The sequence below is a fragment of the Palaemon carinicauda genome, unplaced genomic scaffold, assembly GCF_036898095.1.
Source record: "Palaemon carinicauda isolate YSFRI2023 unplaced genomic scaffold, ASM3689809v2 scaffold166, whole genome shotgun sequence".
Lineage (NCBI taxonomy): Eukaryota > Metazoa > Arthropoda > Malacostraca > Decapoda > Palaemonidae > Palaemon > Palaemon carinicauda.
In genome coordinates, this window is record NW_027169214.1 from 70342 (window position 1) to 94742 (window position 24401).

The 24401-nt window shown below is 44.5% G+C and overlaps 2 protein-coding genes across 4 annotated transcripts in view; both read left to right on the forward strand.

Annotated features, from left to right (window-relative positions):
- Positions 1–24401, forward strand: part of LOC137635743 (zinc finger protein 813-like) — a 202857-nt gene that overhangs the window by 41301 nt on the left and 137155 nt on the right. The gene's annotated exons all lie outside the window — the stretch shown is intronic.
- On the forward strand, positions 11814–23939 carry LOC137635744 (zinc finger protein 845-like). Its single transcript, XM_068368200.1, has 2 exons — positions 11814–13603; positions 21620–23939. Exons 1-2 carry the CDS (start codon positions 12032–12034, stop codon positions 22637–22639), a joined length of 2592 nt encoding a protein of 863 aa, XP_068224301.1. The 5' UTR covers positions 11814–12031; the 3' UTR covers positions 22640–23939.

The window sequence follows — 24401 nt, forward strand, 5'->3', positions numbered from 1 at the left end:
AACGCTCTCCTGCTCGAAAGCGCTCTCCAAACCAACAGCGCTCTCTTGTACATCACCCCACTCCCAAGTGCCAGTTGTCCACTGTGCAACAGCGCTCCCTGAGATATCAGTGCTCTCATGCGCAGCCTTGGTATCAGACTCGCCAACGCCCTCCTGCACAAAAGCGCTCTCTTGTATGTCACCCCACTCCCAAGTGCCAGTGGTCGACTGTGCAACAGCGCTCTCCTGTGCCAAAACTCTCTCCAGCTCACCAGCACCCTTTGGCTCGCTGGCACTCTCCAGCTTGCCAGTGCTCACCTGCGCGCCAGAGCTTTCCTACGAATTTACCGGAAACTGCGCGCCAGCATCCTCCTGTGTGGCGTCGTACTGAGCGTTCTCTAGAAACCGCACCATCATCTTGCTCAGCGTCTTACTGCGCGCTATTCTTCTCCTGTGTGCTCTCCGGCCCGCTAGCGCTTTCTGTCCCACTTGCGCCATGGCCATGAGCAGGTTCTACAGGCTCCTAGGTTTTAAGGAACATCGAGTAGACGGCTCACCATCGCATCATTCCCCTCCCTGCAAACGCATTACAGCGCGACCGGCGAGTAAAGGAGGAGGGGGTCTCCACAGAAGGGTTCATGATCCCGAAGCTGCTTTCCTCGAAGGTGGATCCATCAACAGCAGAGACTCCTCTCAGGGAACTGTCGGTCCCTTTCCCTTCAGGGCCTTCAGGGGATCTGTCTGACAGTGCGTCAGTCAATTATCAGCCCTGGTTCAGGGCAATGGTCAGAGCAGTGGTGCAAGCCTTCAAGCCTGCTCTGTCTGCCAGCTCTTCAGAGCATTTTACAGCTATAGCAGACCTACTGTAAGGAACCACAGCTTCTTCTCCCCTGAAGAGGAAGAAGGTCTCAGATGCGGTTACTTCCCCTAGGGTAAAGCTGACTCCTATTAGGCTATCAAGGTCTGCTCGTGCATCTTCCACCGGACACTGTCCTACCTCACCTCTGCCGAGGGGGTAATGCCAGGGAGGGGCTTCCTCTCTTCCACCTTCGGAGGAAGTTTCCCCTCGCACGGAGAGTTCACCACCGATGGAAATCAGGAGGGACATGACAATGCAGCTTTCGATGCTTGAGCCCTTCCTCCTTCCACGAAAGGAACCGAAGGACTCCAAGACTCTTCCTAAGTCCTCTTCAAGAACCTCCAAGTCTACAGATGCAGCCTGTCACTGGAGGGATGTGCGCGACCCACCCGGAGAAGAGCTCTTCGGGATGGAAAAAGGAGACTTCGCTGCAAGTCCAAGTCCAACGTCGGAAGGAGAGCAGAAAGAGTCGGACCATGCATTCTGTCAGGTTCTGACTCTCATCAGGATTCTCAATGGGTTTATCAACTGAGAGAGCAAAGACACGGTGTCTTTGGCACCTAGAAACCCTCAGAGACCAGTGCATCCTTGCCTTGGACTCAGGGCGTGAAGGGTGCCAGGGCTACGATCATCCCACAGCTCTTTGAGCTCTCCTCCTCGCAACGTTTCGGCTCTACCACCAAGCTTCCCCCACCTCCTGTCTGCAGCAGAGGAGCTATTCTGAGATCTTAGACGTGCCTCGTCCAACTCCTCTTCTTCCCATACAGGCTAATTTGTGGCTTGATGTTTGGTTAGGGACCTTGGAAATCCTGGTAAGAACTGAGGATTTCTCAAAGAAATGTACCAGGGTTCTCACCATTACTCCCACCTGTACCAGGCTTCTGGGAGTCTCCTGCTTGAGGTGGACCCTTTGCTTCCTCGCCTGTTCCGACAACTAACCCCTTTAGTCCGCCAGAGACTGCAGACAGTGGACTAGGGGAGCAGTTCTTGGGTAACCCGGCCAAAGCCAGTAGGCCAAAAATGGCTCCAGTAGCTACAGCCAGGCAGTTCCCCTCTCTCCTCAGCAGCATTTAGTTCCACTCTCCAGGCCGGCAAACGACAGTGCTAAACATCAGTCTAGCTGGTGGTAGTGGCTCTCAACAGTTCCTGCACAGGTAGTGGCACTCTACAAGAAGGGGCAGAGGCACACTCAAAGGTACTCTTCGGGACAGTAGATGGCAGTGTCCCCCTCCAGGCCAGCAGACGGCAACAAGCTTGGACCTTTATCATGTCTCAAGCTGGGTACTTTGTTTGAATACTTTGACTTTGACCAAAAAGGCTCTTTCTTGGTGTTAATTGCTAAGAAATTTGCATCATAAACCTAATGGGACTGTATTTTGAAATAGGACTTTTATATTTTATATCTTATTTTTGGGTGTGTGGGTGTCCTAAAAGAAAAACCAGGTACTTGTGTTTTGTATTGATATAGGGGTGGCCAATTAGTGGGAGGCTTTTTTTCAAATAATTTTTCAGTCTTGTATTGTTTTTCAATTCTTATTCCATGTCATAGCAATGAACTTTTGTTACTAATTGGTCTTCCCTTCGTTCAAGTATCCCCAGTACATGAGGACAGATGCCCACTTACAAGATGAGGAAGTCTTCAGGTGGACACCTCCTCCCTCTCTCTGATCTGGGCGTTTTATCAAGGCAAGGGAAACCAGTCGTCTTTCCTTGGCCCTCATCGCTCCCTCCTGGCCTCGGAAGGACTGGTTCCCAGACCTTTTTGAGGTCCTAGTGAACCCTCCTGTTAGATTGCTAGAGACCAGATCTACTCAAACAGCCTCACTTTCATTGTCTTCATCAGGGGCTCCACATGCTTCATCTTCATGCTTGGAGCCTGTCAGGAGGTTCTCAAGGTAAAAAGGCTTTTCATCTAGTTAGCCTAAGCCATGTGATGCTCTACATGTTGAGTTTATCAAGTCAAATAGGCAGTTTTTTTTTTACGCTGGTGCCAGATGAAATGTCATTCTTCATCCAGACCCTCTCAGCCTAAAATTGCAGAATTCCTGGTCCATCTTCACAGGGATGGAGGGTATCTGTAGGTCTTAAGAAGGCACTGGACAACACAAAGGCAACCAGAAAGAAAAAACTTGTTAGTAATGTTAATTTGCCATAACAGTAGAACCAAAGCAAAGGTAGAGGGACTGATATGGAAAAGTTTGTGGTAAATGTTCCTGTCTCTGCAGAATTACTATAAATCTTTTTGCTGTTCATAATTCTGGAGGAAGGCTCAGAGGTGCATAGCAGTATTAGCAAGACAATTTTAATGATGACTGGAGAGGAAGTACAGTAAAGGAAATAAGACAATGGATGAAACGTCTTTGTCTTTTTGAAGAGCAAGGGGAAAACTATTTAAAGAATAAAACCAATAATGTCACAGGAGATGCTGTGGATTATAGAATATACAGAGGATATGAGATTTTTAGATGCCTGAAATATGTAACAAGAACTGATAGAACACAGATCAAAGTCTGTGGTTTGTATGTTTAGGAAAAATGCAAAGTACATAACTTTATGAATTTATTTTATTTTTAAATATTTAACTTAGCCGGTGAATATATAATAGCTGCAACTCTGCGGCTCGACAGACATACATAAAAAACTCGCGAGCGATCGCTATGCAGGTTGCGGGTGTGCCCACCAGCGCCAACTGTCGGCCAGATACCACTCTCGGATGTAAACAAAACCTTCAATTTCTTCTCTGTCGACAAGACGTACTTTTACTCGCTGTAGAACCTGTAGTTTTTCCCATCATATTTGGTGAAGTACTTTAATTTGGTTTGAGCTTTCGCAGTACAGGTGTTTTTCTTCAAATAAACCCTTGAACTCTTTTTTGAATCGGATTATTTGTTGATGACTTAGATCGTTTTTTTTGGAATTTTCCCTTGACTAATTCAAAATGGCTGACCCTTCTCAAGTTCCCAAGTTTCGAAAGTGTAATGCCAGGGACTGTAATAGGCGTCTCCCAAAGGCTTCTCTCGACCCTCACACTGTTTGTTCCAATTGTCGGGGTAAAACCTGTCAATTGGGAGATCGGTGTGAGGAATGCGTGGGCCTTTCGGAATTCGATTGGATCGAATTTGATAAATATACACGCAGACTAGAGAGAGATAGGGTAAGGAGAAGTTCTTCTAGGTCTGTAGATTTTTCCTCTCCACATGCCCCTGAACCTAATCCTTCCCCTGTAGTGGTTGTTCCTAACCCCCCTCCTAGCACTCAGGAACCGTCTATGCAAGACATGATGCGTGCTATTCATGCCTTGGGGGAGAGAGTTGAGGCTTTAGCAAGTGACCGGAATCAACTCATGGCGGACGTGAAGGAACTCAAGCGGCGGAAAGTGGGAAAGTGCCTAGTGTTACGCAAAGTGTTGTGAACAGTGTTGGGACCGAGGGTTCGTCTGTTCGTGCCTGTCGTCCACCTAGTCCGGGACCTCTTGCAAGCTCCCAAGCCCAGGGGAGAAGCAATGTCGTACGACTTATGGGTTTGAGAGGCCTTGATCAGCGAACAGACGTTCCCTCTTTGGTATCAGGCGTATCTCGTCAAGATCGCCCCTACCATAAGACGAGAGAGCCCATTTTTACCTCGTCGTCCGAAGGTGTTTCTCGTAAGAAACCTTGGACCAAGGTCTCTAGACCTTTAAAACGCAAGTCGGTCCCTTCAGGACAAGTCCAACGTCCCGGATGTAGCCACTGGGACAGTTCGGACCCGTTGCCGTCATCTGATGACTGCTCGCCGCCTAAGAGAGGCAAAGTTGTGCCGTCTCATTCGCTAACCCCGTCTGTTACCGCACCTGCTTCCGTAGACCCTAAATGGGTGTTACTGCAAGACATGCAGTCTAAGCTTGCGTCCTTGATGGAGGACTACAACGCTGAGAAGGTTTCCGTTGAACCTACTGGCCATCAGCCATCCAAGCGTTCTGTTGTGCGTCCTGTTGACGTGGATGTAGCTTTCTCGCGTCAACCAGTTGGGGTTGTACCTCCACCGATGCGATCCAGTGTGGATTTCCAGCCGCACGTTGACGTTAGGCAACGCACTGATGCGATTGGTGACGTTCAGGACGTTCACCAACCATCAGAGTTGACTTGTTTTGACGCGGTGCGTCGACCTCCGCAACCCGGTATGGTGTTGACTGCACAACCCAGACGGTCTAAACAGTCTCGGGTGGACGCTGTGCGTCCTCGCGCACCTGTTGTTGTTGACAGTTCCCAGACTGTTCAGCAGTTTCAGGACGCTGCGTCCTGCTCCGTCACGTATGCACCAGTGCGACCGGACTCTGCGAGTCAAACGTTGCCTACACCTTTGCCGTTTTCTCATCAGTTATCAGATGAGGAACTGTCAGATGAGGACGTTGCTGAACCACAGCCTGAGGATCAGCCTTCAGAATTAGATGAGCCTAAAGCAGTTCAACCATCTTTGGACTTTAGAAAAGTCATGGTTGTTTTTAAAGAGTTGTTCCCTGATCACTTTATTTCTGTGGCTCCTCGTTCGCCGCCGTCCGAGTTTGTTTTAGGTGTTCCTGCTACCATGCCTGCCTTTACGAAACTCGTTCTCTCTCGCTCATCCAAGAGAGCTTTACGGCTGTTAGGCGATTGGTTAGAGACCAAGAAGAGTTTAGGGAAGACGGCATTTGCCTTCCCCCCATCTAAACTCTCGTCTAGATCGAGCGTCTGGTATGCCACGGGAGAAGTTCTCGGCTTGGGAGTTCCTGCCTCTGCCCAGGGCGACTTCTCAAGTCTTGTAGACTCTCCCCGTCGCCTTGCCATGAGACGCTCGAAGATTAGTTGGTCACCCTCGGACCTGGACCACCTTCTTAAAGGCATATTTAGGGCGTTTGAAGTCTTTAACTTCCTGGACTGGTGTTTGGGAGCCCTAAGTAGGAAAATCTCATCTGCCGATAGGGATGTTTCCTTACTCATTATGTCCTGCATGGACAAGGCCGTCCGCGATGGGTCCAACGAGCTTGCCGCTTCATTCACGTCCGGAGTCCTTAAGAAACGAGAGTCTCTGTGCTCTTTTCTGTCAGCAGGAGTGACGCCATGCCAAAGATCTGAGCTACTCTTTGCGCCCTTGTCTAAGTGCTTGTTTCCTGAAGTCTTAGTTAAGGAAATTGCCTTGTCTTTAGTGCAGAAGGACACCCACGATTTAGTTGCGTCCTCGGCTCGCAAAGCTCCCCCTTTGCCTGCCTTGTCTGCTAGACCTAAGATAGACACTCCAGCGTCCAGGTTTATCCCGCCCTTTCGTGGCAGAGCCTCCAGCAGGGGAGGTGCTCGTGCCGAAGGGAAGAGAGGAAAGAGGAAAGGATCCAAGTCTTCTCGGGGCAGAGTCTGACTGCCCGCAACTTCAGACAGCAGTAGGTGCCAGACTCAAGAACTTCTGGCAAGCCTGGGAGAAGAGAGGCGCAGATCAACAATATGTGAGGTTGCTCAGAGAGGGGTACAAAATCCCTTTTGTACGCAGACCTCCTCTAGCGACGTCCCCCATCGATCTCTCTCCCAGGTACCGAGAGGAAGCAAAGAGACAAGCCCTGAAACTGGAAGTGTCTCTTTTGCTAGAGAAGAGAGCGGTGGTCAAAGTCTCGGACCTTCAATCACCGGGGTTTTACAACCGTCTCTTCCTAGTATCAAAGAAGACAGGAGGTTGGAGACCGGTGCTAGACGTCAGTGCTCTGAATGTCTTTGTCACAAAGACGAAGTTTACCATGGAGACCACAAAGTCAGTCCTAGCAGCGGTCAGAAAGGGAGACTGGATGGTCTCTCTAGACCTAAGGGACGCTTACTTCCACATCCCCATTCACTCAGACTCCCAACCCTTTCTGAGATTCGTCTTCGACGATGTGGTGTACCAGTTTCGGGCCCTGTTCTTTGGCCTAAGCACAGCTCCTCTCGTGTTTACGAGGCTTATGAGGAATGTGGCAAAATTCCTCCATTTATCGGACATCCGAGCCTCCCTTTATTTGGACGACTGGCTTCTCAGAGCCTCTTCCAGTCATCGCTGTCTGAAGGATCTCAATTGGACTCTAGATCTGACCAAGGAATTGGGACTCCTAGTCAACTTGGAAAAGTCACAGCTGGTCCCATCCCAAACTATTCTGTATTTAGGGATGGAGATTCACAGTCAAGTTTTTCGGGCTTTTCCGTCGGCCCCCAGAATAGATCAAGCCCTGCTCGTCATCCAGAAGATGTCGAAGAAAGAACGCTGCTCAGTCAGGCTTTGGATGAGTCTGGTAGGAACGCTGTCATCCCTGGAGCAATTTGTCTCGCTAGGAAGGCTACACCTCCGACCTCTACAATTCCATCTGGCTTTTCACTGGAAAAAGGACAAGACGCTAGAGGCGGTCTCGATCCCGATTTCCGAAAAGATAAAGACTTGTCTGACTTGGTGGAAAGACAATATCAGTCTACGAGAGGGTCTTCCCCTAGCAGTTCAGAAACCCAACCACGTTCTCTTCTCGGACGCATCGGACTTGGGCTGGGGCGCGACGCTGGACGGTCGGGAATGCTCAGGTCTGTGGAACTCAAGTCAGAGGAGCATGCATATCAACAGCAAGGAGCTTTTGGCGGTTCATCTGGCCGTGATAAGCTTCGAGAATCTCCTTCGAGGCAAGGTGGTGGAGGTCAACTCGGACAACACCACGGCCTTGGCGTACATTTCCAAACAGGGAGGTACCCACTCATTGACTCTGTACGAGATCGCAAGGGACCTGCTCATCTGGTCAAAAGATCGAGGCATCTCCCTAGTAACGAGGTTCATCCAGGGCGACTTGAACGTCCTAGCAGATTGTCTCAGTCGGAAAGGTCAAGTAATTCCAACCGAATGGACCCTCCACAAGGATGTGTGCAAGAGACTTTGGGCGACTTGGGGTCATCCCACCATAGATCTCTTTGCAACCTCGCTGACCAAGAGGCTTCCAATCTATTGCTCTCCAGTCCCAGACCCAGCAGCAATACATATAGATGCCTTCCTCCTAGATTGGTCACACCTAGATCTTTACGCATTCCCACCATTCAAGATTGTCAACAAGGTACTGCAGAAATTCGCCTCTCACGAAGGGACAAGGTTGACGTTAGTTGCTCCCCTCTGGCCCGCGAGAGAATGGTTCACCGAGGTACTTCGATGGCTGGTAGACGTTCCCAGAAGTCTTCCTCTAAGAGTAGACCTTTTACGTCAGCCACACGTAAAGAAGGTACACCAAAGCCTCCACGCTCTTCGTCTGACTGCCTTCAGACTATCGAAAGACTCTCGAGAGCTAGAGGCTTTTCGAAGGAGGCAGCCAGTGCGATTGCTAGAGCGAGGAGAGCGTCTACCATTAGAGTTTACCAATCGAAGTGGGAAGTCTTCCGAGACTGGTGCAAGTCAGTTTCCGTATCCTCGTCCAGTACCTCTGTAGCCCAAATAGCTGATTTTCTCTTATACCTGAGAAAAGTTCGCTCCCTTTCAGCTCCTACGATCAAGGGCTACAGAAGCATGTTGGCCTCGGTCTTCCGGCATAGAGGCTTAGATCTTTCCAACAATAAAGATCTGCAAGACCTCCTTAAGTCTTTTGAGACCTCTAAGGAACGTCGTTTGGCTACACCTGGGTGGAATTTAGACGTGGTCCTAAGATTCCTCATGTCAGACAGGTTTGAGCCTTTACATTCAGCCTCCCTGAAAGATCTCACTCTTAAGACTCTTTTCCTGGTATGCTTGGCCTCGGCTAAAAGAGTCAGTGAGCTTCATGCCTTCAGCAAGAACATCGGGTTTTCGTCAGAAAAAGCTACTTGTTCTCTGCAGCTTGGTTTCCTAGCCAAGAATGAGCTACCTTCTCGTCCTTGGCCTAAATCTTTCGATATTCCTAGCTTATCGGAGATCGTAGGCAATGAACTAGAAAGAGTATTATGCCCTGTTAGAGCTCTCAAGTTCTACTTAACTCGTACTAAACCTTTACGAGGCCAATCTGCAGCGTTATGGTGTTCGGTTAAGAAACCATCCTTGCCTATGTCAAAGAATGCTTTGTCATATTTTATCAGATTGTTAATACGAGAAGTTCATTCACACTTGAGTGAGGAAGACCGATCTTTGCTTAAGGTTAAGACGCACGAGGTTAGAGCTGTAGCAACTTCCGTGGCCTTTAAGCAAAATAGATCTCTGCAAAGTATCATGGACGCAACCTATTGGAGAAGCAAGTCAGTGTTCGCGTCATTTTACTTGAAAGATGTCCAGACTCTTTACGAGAACTGCTACACACTGGGACCATTCGTAGCAGTGAGTGCAGTAGTGGGTGAGGGCTCAACCACTACAATTCCCTAATTCCATATCCTTTTAATCTGTCTCTTGAAATGTTTTTAATGTTGTTTTTATAGGTTGTTCGGAAGGCTAAGAAGCCTTTCGCATCCTGGTTGATTTGGCGGGTGGTCAAAGTCATTTCTTGAGAGCGCCCAGATTAGGGGTTTGATGAGGTCCTGTTGTATGGGTTGCAGCCCTTAATACTTCAGCTCCTGGGAGTCTGTCAGCATCCTAAGAGGATCGCTGGGCTCCGTAAGGAAGACAGACTTACAAGGCAGAGTAATCGTCTAAGTCGACTTCCTTACCAGGTACCTATTTATTTAGGTTTTGTTATATTGATAACTGTCAAAATGAAAAAACTCTTAGCTTATACGATGTAAACATATTTAACTCTGGTCTCTACCCACCTCCTTGGGTGTGAATCAGCTATTATATATTCACCGGCTAAGTTAAATATTTAAAAATGATATTTTAATTATAAAATAAATTTTTGAATATACTTACCCGGTGAATATATAAATTAAATGACCCTCCCTTCCTCCCCAATAGAGACGCAGTGGGATGAGAAGAAATTGAAGGTTTTGTTTACATCCTAGAATGGTATCTGGCCGACAGTTGGCGCTGGTGGGCACACCCGCAACCTGCATAGCGATCGCTCGCGAGTTTTTTATGTATGTGTCTGTCGAGCCGCAGAGTTGCAGCTATTATATATTCACCGGGTAAGTATATTCAAAAATTTATTTCATAATTAAAATATCATTTTTTAGAAAACTCCATTACTTTTATTGAGTTTTTCTCTCTTCTCCAACTGATTGTAGTTTTCTTTTCTTCCAGACTTTTCATCTCAAAGGAAGGAATCATCCACCTCTTGCTGCTAAAGCTTGTAAGCTACTGAAGGTATATGCAAGAGATGTAAGACTGGAAAAGAAAGGGTCATGTTGGAAGATTTTGTTGTACATTATGATGTCTGAGAATAGGAAGTTTAGTCTTAATTTCTTCTTTGAAGTCTATTGAAAATAATATTAAGGGGTTTGTCATCTTTTGATAGGGAGAGGATGATGAATTCTGAACCACCTTTTGAATTTTCAATGAAAAGTGAAATTGAAGATCTATTTTCACCTGCAGTCGATCCAGAAAATAATGATATGTTTGGCAGTGTTGCTCTCTTTAATGATGGCGCTCTTTTCTTGGATCCAAAAATGGAAGTCAAAGTAGAGCCAGAAATATTTGATTCCAGCTCAAGCAACTTGAAAAATTCGTCAGCACAGGAAGTACCAAAAGGAGGGTCACCAAGAGCTCCATCTCAGCGTGGATTTGCAAGGTCATAGACCATGCACTGAATCCAACCCTTCTCTGTCACGTCGCCCGAGCTCATGATGTCAGGGGCGTAGCTACGTCCCTGGCATTCAAGAGAAACTTCTCAGTGACGCAGGTTCTTCAAGCTGGGGTGTGGAATTGTCAGACCACATTCACATCCCACTACCTGCAAGACGTAACCCACAGGAGACCCGATACGTTCTCTATCGGTCCCGTGTTGGCTGCACAACGGCTGGTTTAAAACCTCAAGCTCCTTATTGGACAAGTAGCGGAAGGTTGAGTGGCATTGTTACCCGGTTTTAGTCTGCGTGAATGAAAAGGTTTGACTGGCCCTTATTCTTTTCTTCATTCTCCCCTCTCTTGGGGAAATCTGCATCCTGTGTACTATGCATAGCTGACCTCAAACCACTGCAGGTAAACCATGCTCCTTTGTGTTCCTAGTATTAAGATTAATACTGTTACGTCCCCATACCCTGACGAGGTGGTATTGGGAAAGTCCTAGTTACACAGTTTTTCCTTCTAAAGAACTCAGAATAACTTTACCAGGACAGTCACACTTCTACATACCTCAGCACACAGCTTGCATAGGCCACGGACCTTGCATAGCATGGTTTTAGAGAGGTGCAGGGACTCCTTATTTTTTGAGTACTTATACACTCAGATCAGGAGCCCCCGGGTAAAGCCAAAAGCCAGATTGGCTGGGATGTCCACCCTTCCTAATGGGTGAGTCACCCCTATTAGATAGCGTGGTTTTTATTCCAGTTACGGGACAAATGACAAATTCGTAGATAATTTGTATATTTCCTAACTATACGAACCTTAGCTATTTAAGCAAACTTACCCGCCAGCCCTATCTCCCTTGAAGTCCTACCTCCGAGCAAAGTGAGCTCAAGCACAGGTGTGAGGGGGGGGGGGATAGCAAGCTACCCTCCCCTACCCCCCCTAACTAGCGGTGTGGGTAGTAAACCCTCGTTAAATAGCCAAGGTTTGTATCGCTAGGAAAAATACAAATTATCTACGAATTTGTCATATCTTAAGCTAATCATACAAATTGTCCCTCCATCACTTGTCCCCCGTAAGAACTTCCTGCAATGAAAAATGATGACATATCACTGATGTGTGAGTTGGTGTACCCGGTTATCCCAGATACCCCCTCGACCCTCCCACTACCTAGTGGGTGGGTGGTTGCCACCTTGCATTAAAGTCCTAATGGCTAATCTTCCAGCTTCTCTGAAAGATAATCCCCATTAAATAATTAAAGGTTTGTATTTTATGAAAAATACAAATTACTTCTAAATTTGTTATATTTTCATTGTGTTCTTCTCCAGCTGATTATAGTTTTCTATTATTTCAGACTTTTCATCCCAAAGGAAGGAATCATCCACTTCCTGCTGCCAAAGCTTGTAATCTACTGAAGGTATATGCAAGAGACGTAAGACTGGAAAAGAAATGGTCATGTCGGAAGATTTTGTTGTGCAGTATGATGTCTGAGAATAGGAAGTTTAGTCTTAATTTCCTCTTTGAAGTCTATTGAAAATAATATTAAGGGGTTTGTCATCTTGTGATAGGGAGAGGATGATGAATTCTGAACCACCTTTTGAATTTTCAATGAAAAGTGAAATTGAAGATCTATTTTCACCTGCAGTCGATCCAGAAAATAATGATACGTCTGGCAGTGTTGCTCTCTTTAATAATGGCGCTCTTTTCTTGGACCCCAAAATAGAAGTCAAAGTAGAGCCAGAAATATTTGATTCTAGCGAAAGCAACTTGACAAATTCTTACGAGTACGATGCATCATTGAGTGAAAACGGTTCATTAAGTTGTAAAGAGAATGTCGATGATAAGGAAAGTGTAGACACTTACTTAGGGACACCTGTGAAAGAGGATAAAGGAAAAGAAAAAGGAAGACTTTCATGTGTAATCAGTGGAAGAGAATTATTACAGAAAGATGTTCTGAATGAAGAGGTGAATCAAATAAATGAGAAGCAGATAAAAAAAAGGATATTTGGTAATGTTAACTACAATGCTCTAGCTAGAAAGCGATGCACATGCAGTGAATGTGGGAAAACGTATTCTAATAAATATAATCTTGCAGTGCATTTAAGAAATCACACGGGAGAGAAGCCATACAAGTGTGATGTCTGTAGCAAAACATTTATTAAAAAAAGTTGTCTCAATAAACATTCAAGAATTCACGCAGGAGAAAAGCCATACATTTGCGATGTCTGTAGCAAAACATTTAATACAAAACAAAGTCTTACTATACATACAAGAATTCACACGGGAGAGAAGCCATACAAATGCAATGTCTGTAGCAAAACATTTATTAAAAAACATAGTCTCAATAAACATTCAAGAATTCACACGGGAGAGAAGCCATACAGGTGCGATGACTGTAACAAAACATTTAATACAAAATCACATCTCACTATACATTCAAGAATTCACATGGGAGAGATGCCATACAAGTGCGATGTCTGTAGCAAAACATTTAATACAAAACAAAGTCTCACTATACATTTAAGAATTCACACGGGAGAGAAGCCATACAAGTGCGATGTCTGTAACAAAACATTTAATGCAAAATCACATCTCACTATACATTCAAGAATTCACATGGGAGAGATGCCATACAAGTGCGATGTCTGTAGCAAAACATTTATTACAAAACAGTGTCTCACTATACATTCAAGAAATCACACGGGAGAGAAGCCATACAAATGCAATGTCTGTAGCAAAACATTTAATACAAAACAAAGTCTCACTATACATTTAAGAATTCACATGGGAGAGAAGCCATACAAGTGCGATGTCTGTAGCAAAACATTTAATACAAAATCACATCTCACTATACATTTAAGAATTCACCCGGGAGAGAAGACATACAAGTGCGATGTCTGTAGCAAAACATTCACTAGAAAATCAAATCTCACTACACATTCAAGAATTCACACGGGAGAGAAGCCATACAAATGCAATGTCTGTAGCAAAACATTTACCCAGAAACACAATCTCACTGTACATTTAAGAGTTCACACGGGAGAGAAGCCATACAAGTGCGATGTCTGTAGCAAAACATTCACTAGAAAATCAAATCTCACTACACATTCAAGAATTCACACGGGAGAGAGGCCATACAAATGCAACGTCTGTAGCAAATTCTTTACTTCGAAAAAATATCTCACTAAACATAAGAAATCACATGAGAGATCTATTCCAGTGTCATGAATGTGGCAAAACATATAATTTAAAACAGAGACTCTATAAACGTTTAAGAACGCACATGGAAGAAAAACCATTCATGTGCACGGACTGTGGTAAAGCATTTTGCTCTGAAGGTTTCCTCAAGAATCATCTTGGAAGGAGGTGCTATAAAATCTGATATTGTGATCTGGAATAAAGAAAAAAAACAGCAAAGATTATAGATGTGAGAGTTCTTACCCCTTCGCATAATTGCCCAGTCCGTTAGCTCTCAAATTCGACAAGGTGACATGATGCGTCCAAACAGCTCATGCGAAGCACAGAGTAACACCTCAGGTCAGGCAACAGCCAGTTAGTTTTTTGGACTTGCACCCACCTAACGGTGAGTCTCCACTATAAATATGGTAAGGGTTTGTATGTAGTGCAGTAATAAATGACAAATTTGGAAGAAATTTGCATTTTCCCTATGTATACAATCCTGGAGCTCTTAACACATACTGGTCCCGCCATCACCTTCCCCCAAGAAGTCCTGCCGCAATTGCACAGTGATTTTCAGTTACAAGTGGTGGTGTGAGCAGAGTGGTTGGTCCAACTCTCGCTCTCCCTTCGCTAAGTAGCTAAAAGTTTTACAGCTAGTTCCAGCTGTCGCCAAAATGCATCTCCAGTGTAAAGAGATCCAGGTTTGTATAGTTGGGAAAAATACAAATTATTTGCAAATTTGTCATATTAGCCTAATTATCACTATTAGAAGCGCCAAGGTGCTAAAGCAAATTGCCACTAGCCCAAGGAACCAAATAGTTGACAGTCTGGTGCAGTGAAGAAATAGAAATGTAAAGAATAAAGTATATAAGAGAAAAATTATATTATTTCAAGATAGATAACTGTTGAATTAATAAGCATTATAAAAACCTGGAAATAAAACATCGTTAACAGAAAAACATTTGTACTAAGTTTGAACTTAATCATATTGGAATATGAAGCCACACAATTATTTACAAAGTACTATGGTATGGAGATAGCTTCATTTTCGGGGTTTGAATATAAGTATAGTAATAAGGTAGAAAAGTATTTTTTAAGATTTATGTGATTTTCTTGATGTGATCTCTTTTATGGTATTAGTGACTAGTTTAGGTTTTATAATTTTCCATTGGATTGTCCTTGAGAGGAGAATCTTCATTAAAATATCTAACTATTTGGTTTCTCTTTCATTTCCACAAATGATCTTCTCAAACATTTCAATCTGCATTGGTCTCTCTGGAGAGAGAGTTTCTCGTCAAATGATTTCACAGCATTCTTAGTACAGTACTGTATTCAGGTTTCACAAGAATGAAGTTAAGATTTAAAGATATTTTGCTGAGAAATATTCCAAGTCCCAGGGCTGGGTCTTCTGGGTTAAATCCATAACCCAATTTATTTAAGAATAAATTCTACAGGTTTCAGTATTAATGTGAGTTAACGAAATTAGATATCTGATGTTATTAATTAAGTTTACAGTATATTGATTGTATTTGTGGTACAGAGCAGTAATCATGTCCAGAGGCTGTCATGGTTTGTTTTTGGAAATGCAATTTGTTTGGACTCATAGCTCACCCTAATGTTAACTGTAATAAGTACAATCATTTGGGTCTAATTTCGTGTCAAGTTAGTTGTCAGTGTTTGAATATGAAAAATAGAAGATTGAAAGATTAAAAGCAATATTTTTTTTTTGTAACTTTCAAGAAATATTTGTTCTGTCTATACCTTCGCTGTTTATAGGGATATTACTTTCGGCGATGCTGGAAGATGAGCCACAAGACTTTTAGTTAGGGATAATTACCTAAACCGCCAGTTAGCGGGAAGGTTGTGGGTAGCCGGCTACCCTGTTCACTCACACACTGGGCTGAGCATCTACTTTGCTTTTGGCTTGGTGGAGAACGGACATTGCTGCTCTCCTGCTCCCTTACCTTTTTGACTTGCCATTGAGTGATAGCTTTGAATTATTCTTTGTATGTGCCGTAACTGGAATACGAACCTACCCTATTCAATAGGGGTATTACTTTCAGTGAAGCTGAAATGACGAGCCATTAAGATTTAGTAAGGTTTAACTTGCCATTCCGCTAGTTAGCAGGCTGGGGGGGGGGAGCTTGCTACCGCTCCCTCTCACACACCGGTGATTTAATTTATTTTGCTTCTGGCTCGGATGGTAAACGTTGTTGCTGCTTTTCATCCTCACCAAGTTATATTTTGAACTGCCGTTAGTGCTTTTTGTTTATGCTTTCTCTTCAATAGTGTTTGTTTGTGTTGACTTGTGCAACCATGCATTCTTGCCTTGGACTTGAAGGCCAACCCTGGCGGACCTTCATGTCAGCCATGGGCACTGACTGCCACACCCTTTCTCCCACCTGCTGAGGTCAACGGTATGATTGTGGTAATGAGTGCAATGAGCGTCGGGAGTGGTCTGCTTCCCAGTGGGAAAGATTTTGGCGAGGGCGGAAGAAGAAGTCAAAGCGGGATATTTCTCTTTCGAAGGTTCCTTTGTGTGAAGGGAAAATAACAAGATCTCTTCTTCTGTCTACCTACCTTCCTCCAAAGCTCCTACTCGTTCGGGTTCTTCTGAGAGACCGTCGAGCAGTAATGTAGACTTTAATTTTTGCCAACCCTTGTGCTTAAGAGATGGTGTTGTTTCCCCTAGCGAAGTGGCCCCACCTCTCCCCCCCGGGTAAGGCCTTGTCTATGGGCTCTGTGTTACAGGTGTGGTCGTCCTTGCGGCTCCCGGGTCCGCAATGCGAGTGTGCAGCCGTCGTTGACTTCTGAGTTGGATCCTCTAATTCTTGTCGATGTTGTGGTGTCAGAGGCGTCTTCTGTGGCCGCTGTCGACGCCCCTGACCCTCTAGACTCTCCTGCTGTTGCTGACGACTACGTTTCCCCTGTTCTGTCCATCCTTCGAGGGGGAAACTAAGTCCATCGTCTGTGTCTCATATGAGTGGTTCTCCCGTCGGGTGAGTTCTCTCATAGAGACTCCTCTTCGGAGGATTGCTAATCAAGGTCAGCTTGCTGCTCAAGGTCAGCTTGCTGATCCCATGTCGCATAGCTCTCCCTCTGCTTTGACTTAAAGGTTGCCCTTCACCATCATTGAAAAGGCCCTTCAGCCTTGTTTTCACAGCCGTCGCCCACAGAGGAGCTGCCGCTTCAGTGGTCTTCTGGCCCTCGACTTTCGCCCTTTCCTGGTCCTTCTCCTGACGACGCTGCGGCTAGTCCTCGTACTTCAGCCCTGGACTCTTCTGCGTATCGTTCACGATCGCCATTGGTGGATGTTCGCCCTTCCAAAGGGCACATCCCTGTTCCAGTTCGACATTCCAGTCGACCTCCTGACCTGTCGTTACTGTTCCCATCTCCTGTACATCCTCGGATGTTCTACCTAAGTGTAACGGAGCGCAACTCTCTCCAGCTTGCCAGCTCCTTGCAGTGCACCTGTACTCTCCAACAGCACGTTAGCGCCAGCCTGCACTCAAAACTCTTTCCTGAATGTCTTTCTCTCCACTGAGTCAGCGCTCTCCAGAACATTAACGTTCCCTTGACCGTTAGCCTTCTCCTTCTCATCCTCTGCCCCTTCCAATGATCCAGCGATCTCCCGATTGCCAACGCTCTCCAGCACAGCCCTGTCCTTCCAAAGAGTAGTCTTTGCCAGCTCGCCAGCACTCGCCAGTGCAACTCCACTCTCCAGCTCAAGCTCGTTAGCGCTTCCAGAGACATCAGTGCTTTCATGCGCAGCCTCGGTATCAGGCTCACCAACGCTCTCCTGCTCGAAAGCGCTCTCCAAATCAACAGCGCTCTCTTGTACGTCACCCCACTCCCAAGCGCCAGTGGTCAACTGTGCAATAGCGCTCTTCTGTGCCAAAACTCTCTCCAACTCACCAGCACCCTTTGGCTCGCTGGCACTCTCCAGCTTATCATTGCTCACCTGCGCGCCAGAGCTTTCCTACGAATTTACCGGAAACTGCGCACCAGCATCATCCTTTGTGGCGTCGTACTGCGCGTTCTCTAGAAACCGCACCAGCATCATCCTGCTCAGCGTCTTACTGCACGCTATTTTTCTCATGTGTGCTCTCCGGGCCGCTAGCGCTCACTGTCCCACTTGCGCCATGGCCATGAGCGGGTTCTACAGGCTCCTAGGTTTTAAGGAACATCGAGTAGACGGCTCACCATCGCATCATTCCCCTCCCTGCAAAGGCATTATAGCGCGACCGCCGAGGAAAGGAGGAGGGGTCTCCACAGAAGGGTTCAGGATCCCAAAGCTGCCTTCCTAAAAGGTGGATCCATCAACAACAGAGACTCCTCTCAGGGAACTGTCGGTCCCTTTCCCTTCAGGGCCTTCAGGGGATCTGTCTGACAGTGCGTCAGTCAGTCAGGGCTATCTGTCAGAGCAGTGATGCAAGCCTTCAAGCCTGCTCTGTCTGCCAGCTCTTCAGAGCATTTTACAGCTATAGCAGACCTACTGTAAGGAACCACAGCTTCTTCTCCCCTGAAGAGGAAGAAGGTCTCAGATGTGTTTACTTGCCCTAGGGTAAAGCTGACTCCTATTAGGCTATCAAGGTCTGCTCGTGCATCTTCCACTGGACACTGTCTTACCTCACCTCTACCGAGGGGGTAATACAAGGGAGGGGCTTCCTCTCTTCCACCTTCGGAGGAAGTTTCCCCTCGCACGGAGAGTTCACCACTGATGGAAGTCAGGAGGGACATGACAATGCAGCTTTCGATGCTTGAGCCCTTCCTCCTTCCACGAAAGAAACTGAAGGACTCCAAGACTCTTCCTAAGTCCTCTTCAAGAACCTCCAAGTCTACAGATGCAGCCTGTCACTGGAGGGATGTGCGCGACCCACCTGGAGAAGAGCTCTCGGGGGTGGAAAAAGGAGACTTCGCTGCAAGTCCAAGTCCAACGTCGGAAGGAGAGCAGAAAGAGTCGGACCATGCAATCTGTCAGGTTCTGACTCTCATCAGGGTTCTCAATGGGTTTATCAACTGAGAGAGCAAAGACACGGTGTCTTTTGCACCTAGAAGCCCTCAGAGACCAGTGCATCCTTGCCTTGGACTCAGGGCGTGAAGGGTGCCAGGGCTACGATCATCCTACAGCTCTTTGAGTTCTCCTCCTCACAACGTTCCGGCTCTACCACCAAGCTTCTCCCACCTCCTGTCTGCAGCAGAGGAGCTATTCTGAGATCTTAGACGTGCCTCGTCCAACTCCTCTTCTCCCCATACAGGCTACTTTGTGGCTTGATGTTTGGTTATGGACCTTGGAAATCCTGGTAAGAACTGAGGATTTCTCAAAGAAATTTACCAGGGTTCTCACCATTACTCCCACCTTTACCAGGCTTCTGGGAGTCTCCTGCTTGAGGTGGACCCTTTGCTTCCTCGCCTGTTCTGGTAACTAACCCCTTTAGTCCGCTAGAGACTGCAGACAGTGGACTAAGGGAGCAGTTCTTGGGTAACCCGGCCAAAGCCAGTAGGCCAGAAATGGCTCCAGTAGCTACAGCCGAGGCAGTTCCCCTCTCTCCTCAGCAGCATTTAGTTCCACTCTCCAGGCCGGCAAACGACAGTGCTAAACATCAGTCTAGCTGGTGGTAGTGGCTCTCAACAGTTCCTGCACAGGTAGTGGCACTCTACAAGAAGGGGCAGAGGCACACTCAAAGGTACTCTTCGGGACAGTAGATGTCAGTGTCCCCCTCCAGGGCAGCAGACGGCAGTGTCCCCCTCCATGGCAGCAGACGGCAGTGTCCCCCTCCAGGGCAGCAGACGGCAGTGTCCCCCTCCAGGCCAGCAGACTGCAGTGTCCCCCTCCAGGCCAGCAGACTGCAGTGTCCCCCTCCAGGCCAGCAGACTGCACTGTCCCCCTCCAGGCCAGCAGATGGCAACAAGCTTGGACCTTTCTCATGTCACAAGCTGGGTACTTTGTTTGAATACTTAGACATTACCGAAAATGCTCTTTCTTGGTGTTAATTGCTAAGAAATTTGCATCAGAAACCTAATGGGACTGTATTTTGAAATAGGACTTTTATATTTTATTTCTTTTTTTGGGGTGTGTGGGTGTCCTAGGAAAAAACCAGGTACTTGTGTTTTGTATTGATATAGGGGTTGCCAATTAGCGGGAGGCTTTTTTTTTCAAATAATTTTTCAGTCTTGTATTGTTTTTCAATTCTTATTCCATGTCATAGCAATGAACTTTTGTTACTAAGTGGTCTTCCCTTCGTTCAAGTATCCCCAGTACATGAAGACAGATGCCCACTTACAAGATGAGGAAGTCTTCAGGTGGACACCTCGTCCCTGTCTCTGATCTGGGCGTTTTATCAAGGCAAGGGAAACCAGTCTTCTTTCTTTGGCCCCCATCTCTCCCTTCTGGCCTCGGAAGGACTGGTTCCCAGACTTTTTTGAGGTCCAAGTGAACCCTCCTGTTAGATTGCTAGAGAGACCAGATCTACTCAAACAGCCTCACTTTCATTGTCTTCATCAGGGGCTCCACATGCTTCTTCATGCTTGGAGCCTGTCAGGAGGTTCTCAAGGTAAAAAGGCTTCTCATCTAGTTAGCCTAAGCCATGTGATGCTCTACATGTCGATTTTATCAAGTCAAATGGGCAGTTTTTTTTTTCTCTAGTGCCAGATGAAAGTTCATTCTTCTTCCAGACCCACTCAGCCTAAAATTGCAGAATTCCTGGTCCATCTTCACAGGGATGGAGGGTATCTGTAGGTCTTAAGAAGGCACTGGACAACACAAAGGCAACCAGAAAGAAAAAACTTATGTTAGTAATGTGAATTTGCCATAAGAGTAGAACCAAAGCAAAGGCAGAGGGAGAGATATGGAAGAGTTTGTGGTAAATGTTCCTGTCTGTGCAAGATTACTATAAAGCCTTTTGCTGTTCATAATTCTGAAGGAAGGCTCAGAGTTGCATAGCAGTATTAGCTAGACAATTTTGATGGTGACTGGAGAGGAAGTACAGTAAAGGAAATAAGACTTTTGATGAAACTCTGTCTTTTTGAAGAGCAAGGGGAAAACTATTTAAAGAATAAAACCAATAATGTCACAGGAAATACTGTGGATTATAGAATCTACAGAGGATATGAGATTTTTAGATGCCTGAAATGTGTAACAAGAACAGATAGAACACAGATTAATGTCTGTGGTTTGTATGTTTAGGAAAAATGCAAATTACGTAACTTTATGAATTTATTTTATTTTTTAGAAAACTCCATTAATTTTATTGAGTTTTCCTCTTCCCCAACTGATTGTAGTTTTCTTTTCTTCCAGACTTTTCATCCCAAAGGAAGGAATCAACCCCCTCTTGCTGCCAAAGCTTGTAATCTACTGAAGGTATATGCTAGAGACATAAGACTGGAAAAGAAAGGGTCATGTTGGAAGTTTTTGTTGTACAGTATGATGTCTGAGAATAGGAAGTTTAGTCTTAATTTCCTCTTTGAAGTCTATTGAAAATAATATTAAGGGGTTTTTCATCTTTTGATAGGGAGAGGATGATGAATTCTGAACCACCTTTTGAATTTTCAATGAAAAGTGAAATTGAAGATCTATTTTCACCTGCAGTCGATCCAGAAAATAATGATACGTCTGGCAGTGTTGCTCTCTTTAATGATGGCGGTCTTTTTTTGGATCCAAAAATGGAAGTCAAAGTAGAGCCAGAAATATTTGATTCCAGCGAAAGCAACTTGAAAAATTCCTACGAGTACGATGCATCATTGAGTGAAAACGGTTCATTAAGTTGTAAAGAGAATGTCGATGATGAGGAAAGTGTAGACACTTACTTAGGGACAGCTGTGAAAGAGGATAAGGGAAAAGAAAAGGGAAGACTTTCATGTGTAATCAGTGGAAGAGAATTATTACAGAAAGATGTTTTGAATCAAGAGGTGAATCAAATAAAGGAGAAGCAGATAAAAAAAAGGATCTTTGGTAATGTTAACTCTAATGCTCTACCTAGAAAGCGATGCACATGCAGTGAATGTGGGAAAACGTTTTCTAATAAATCATATCTTACTGTGCATTTAAGAATTCACACGGGAGAGAAGCCATACAAATGTGATGTCTGTAGCAAAACATTTATTAAAAAAGCTCATCTCACTATACATTTAAGAGTTCACACAGGAGAGAAGCCATACAAGTGCAATGTCTGTAGCAAAACATTTAATACAAAATCACATCTCATTATGCATTTAAGAATTCACACAGGAGAGAAGCCATACAAGTGCAATGTCTGTAGCAAAACATTTAATACGAAATCACATCTCACTATACATTTAAGAATTCACACGGGAGAGAAGCCATACAAGTGCGATGTCTGTAGCAAAACATTTAATACAAAATCATATCTCACTATACATTTAAGAATTCACACGGGAGAGAAGCCATACAAGTGTGATGTCTGTAGCAAAACATTTATTAGAAAAAGTTGTCTCAATAAACATTCAAGAATTCACACGGGAGAGAAGCCATACAAGTGCGAGGTCTGTAGCAAAACATTTAATACAAAATCACTTCTCACTATACATTCAAGAAATCACACGGGAGAGAAGCCATACAAATGCAATGTCTGTAGCAAAACATTTAATACAAAACAAATTCTCAATAAACATTCAACAATTCACACGGGAGAGAAGCCATACAAGTGCGATGTCTGTAGCAAAACATTTAATATAAAATCAAATCTCACTATACATTTGAGAATTCACACGGGAGAGAAGCCATACAAGTGCGATGTCTGTAGCAAAACATTTACCCGGAAACAAAGTCTCACTGCACATTCAAGACTTCACACAGGAGAGAAGCCATACAAGTGCAATGTCTGTAACAAAACATTTAGTACAAAATCACATCTCACTTACCATTCAAGAATTCACACGGGAGAGAAGCCATACAAGTGCAACGTCTGTAGCAAATTCTTTACTTCGAAAAAATATCTCACTAGACATAAGAAATCACATGAGAGATCTATTCCAATGTCATGAATGTGGCAAAACATATAATTTAAAACAGAGACTCTATAAACATTTAAGAACTCACCTGGAAGAAAAACCATTCATGAGCTCGGACTGTGGTAAAGCATTTTGCTCTGAAGGTTTCCTCAAGAATCATCATAGAAGGAGGTGCTATAAAATCTGATATTGTGATCTGGAATAAAGAAAAAAACAGCAAAGATTATAGATGTGAGAGTTCTTACCCCTTCGCACGATTGCCTAGGCCGTTAGCTCTCAAAGTCGACGAGGTGACATGATGCCTCCAAACAGCTCATGCGAAGCACAGAGTAACACCTCAGGTCAGGCACTAGCCAGTTAGTTTTTTGGACTTGCACCCACCTAACGGTGAGTCTCCACTGTAAATATGGTAAGGGTTTGTATGTAGTGCAGTAATAAATGACAAATTTGGAAGAAATTTGCATTTTCCTTATGTATACAATCCTGGAGCTCTTAACACATACTGGTCCCGCCATCACCTTCCCCCAGGAAGTTCTGCCGCAATTGCACAGTGATTTTCAGTTACAAGTGGTGGTGTGAGCAGAGTGGTTGGTCCAACTCTCGCTCCCCCTTCTCTAAGTAGCTAAAAGTTTTACAGATAGTTCCAGCTGTTGCCAAAATGCATCTCCAGTGTAAAGAGATCCAGGTTTGTATAGTTAGGAAAATACAAATTATTTGCAAATTTGTCATATTAGCCTAATTATTACTATTAGAAGCGCCAAGGTGCGAAAGCAAATTGCCACTAGCCCAAGGGACCAAATAGTTGACAGTCTGGTGCAGTGAAGAAATAGAAATGTAAAGAATAAACTATATAAGAGAAAAATGAGATTATTTCAAGATAGATAACAATGTTGAATTATTAAGCATTATAAAAACCTGGAAATAAAACATCGTTAACAGAAAAACATTTGTACTAAGTTTGAACTTGTAAATATCTGCTGATTCAGTAGCAGGGGCAGTAGTTGATTGGCTTGGTCACTGCCTAAATAAAGCTTAGAGAATAATATACAGCATTAAGCCTTTTGAAACAATGCTGGTGACATTTTCTCTTTTTTGGAAATTAATACGGGTGATTCTACCTGCTTCTTGTACTGTAGTGAAGTTATGAATGTTAGCGGGAAGGAAGATTTAAAGGCCAGTCTGCTCATATTGGACTATGAAGCCTTGCAATTATTTACAAAGTACTATGGTATGGAGATAGCTTCATTTTGGGGGTTTGAATATAAGTATAGTAATAAGGTAGAAAATTATTTTTTAAGATTTATGTGATTTTCTTGATGTGATCTCTTTTGTGGTCTTAGTGACTAGTTTAGGTTTTATAATTTTCCATTGAATTGTCCTTGAGAGGAGAATCTTCATTAAAATATCTAAATATTTGGTTTCTCTTTCATTTCCACAATTGCTCTTCTCAAACATTTCAATCTGCATTGGTCTCTCTGGAGAGAGAGTTTCTCGTCAAATGATTTTACAGCATTCTTAGTACAGTACTGTATTCAGGTTTCACAAGAATGAAGTTAAGATTTAAAGATATTTTGTTGAGTAATATTCCAAGTCCCAGGGCTGGGTCTTGTGGGTAAAATCCATAACCCAATTTATTTAAGAATAAATTCTACAGGTTTCAGTATTAATGTGAGTTAACGAAATTAGATATCTGATGTTATTAATTAAGTTTACAGTATATTGATTGTATTAGTGATATAGATCAGTAATCATTTCCAGAGGCTGTCATAGTTTGTTTTTGGAAATCCAATTTGTT

Coding starts and splice junctions, on each gene's coding strand:
- LOC137635744 (XM_068368200.1), top strand. CDS start 12,032: ATGATGAATTCTGAACCACCTTTTGAATTTTCAATGAAAAGTGAAATT. Junction 13,604..21,619: donor AGAGGCCATACAAATGCAAC/GTCTGTAGCAAA, acceptor CTACCTAGAAAG/CGATGCACATGCAGTGAATG.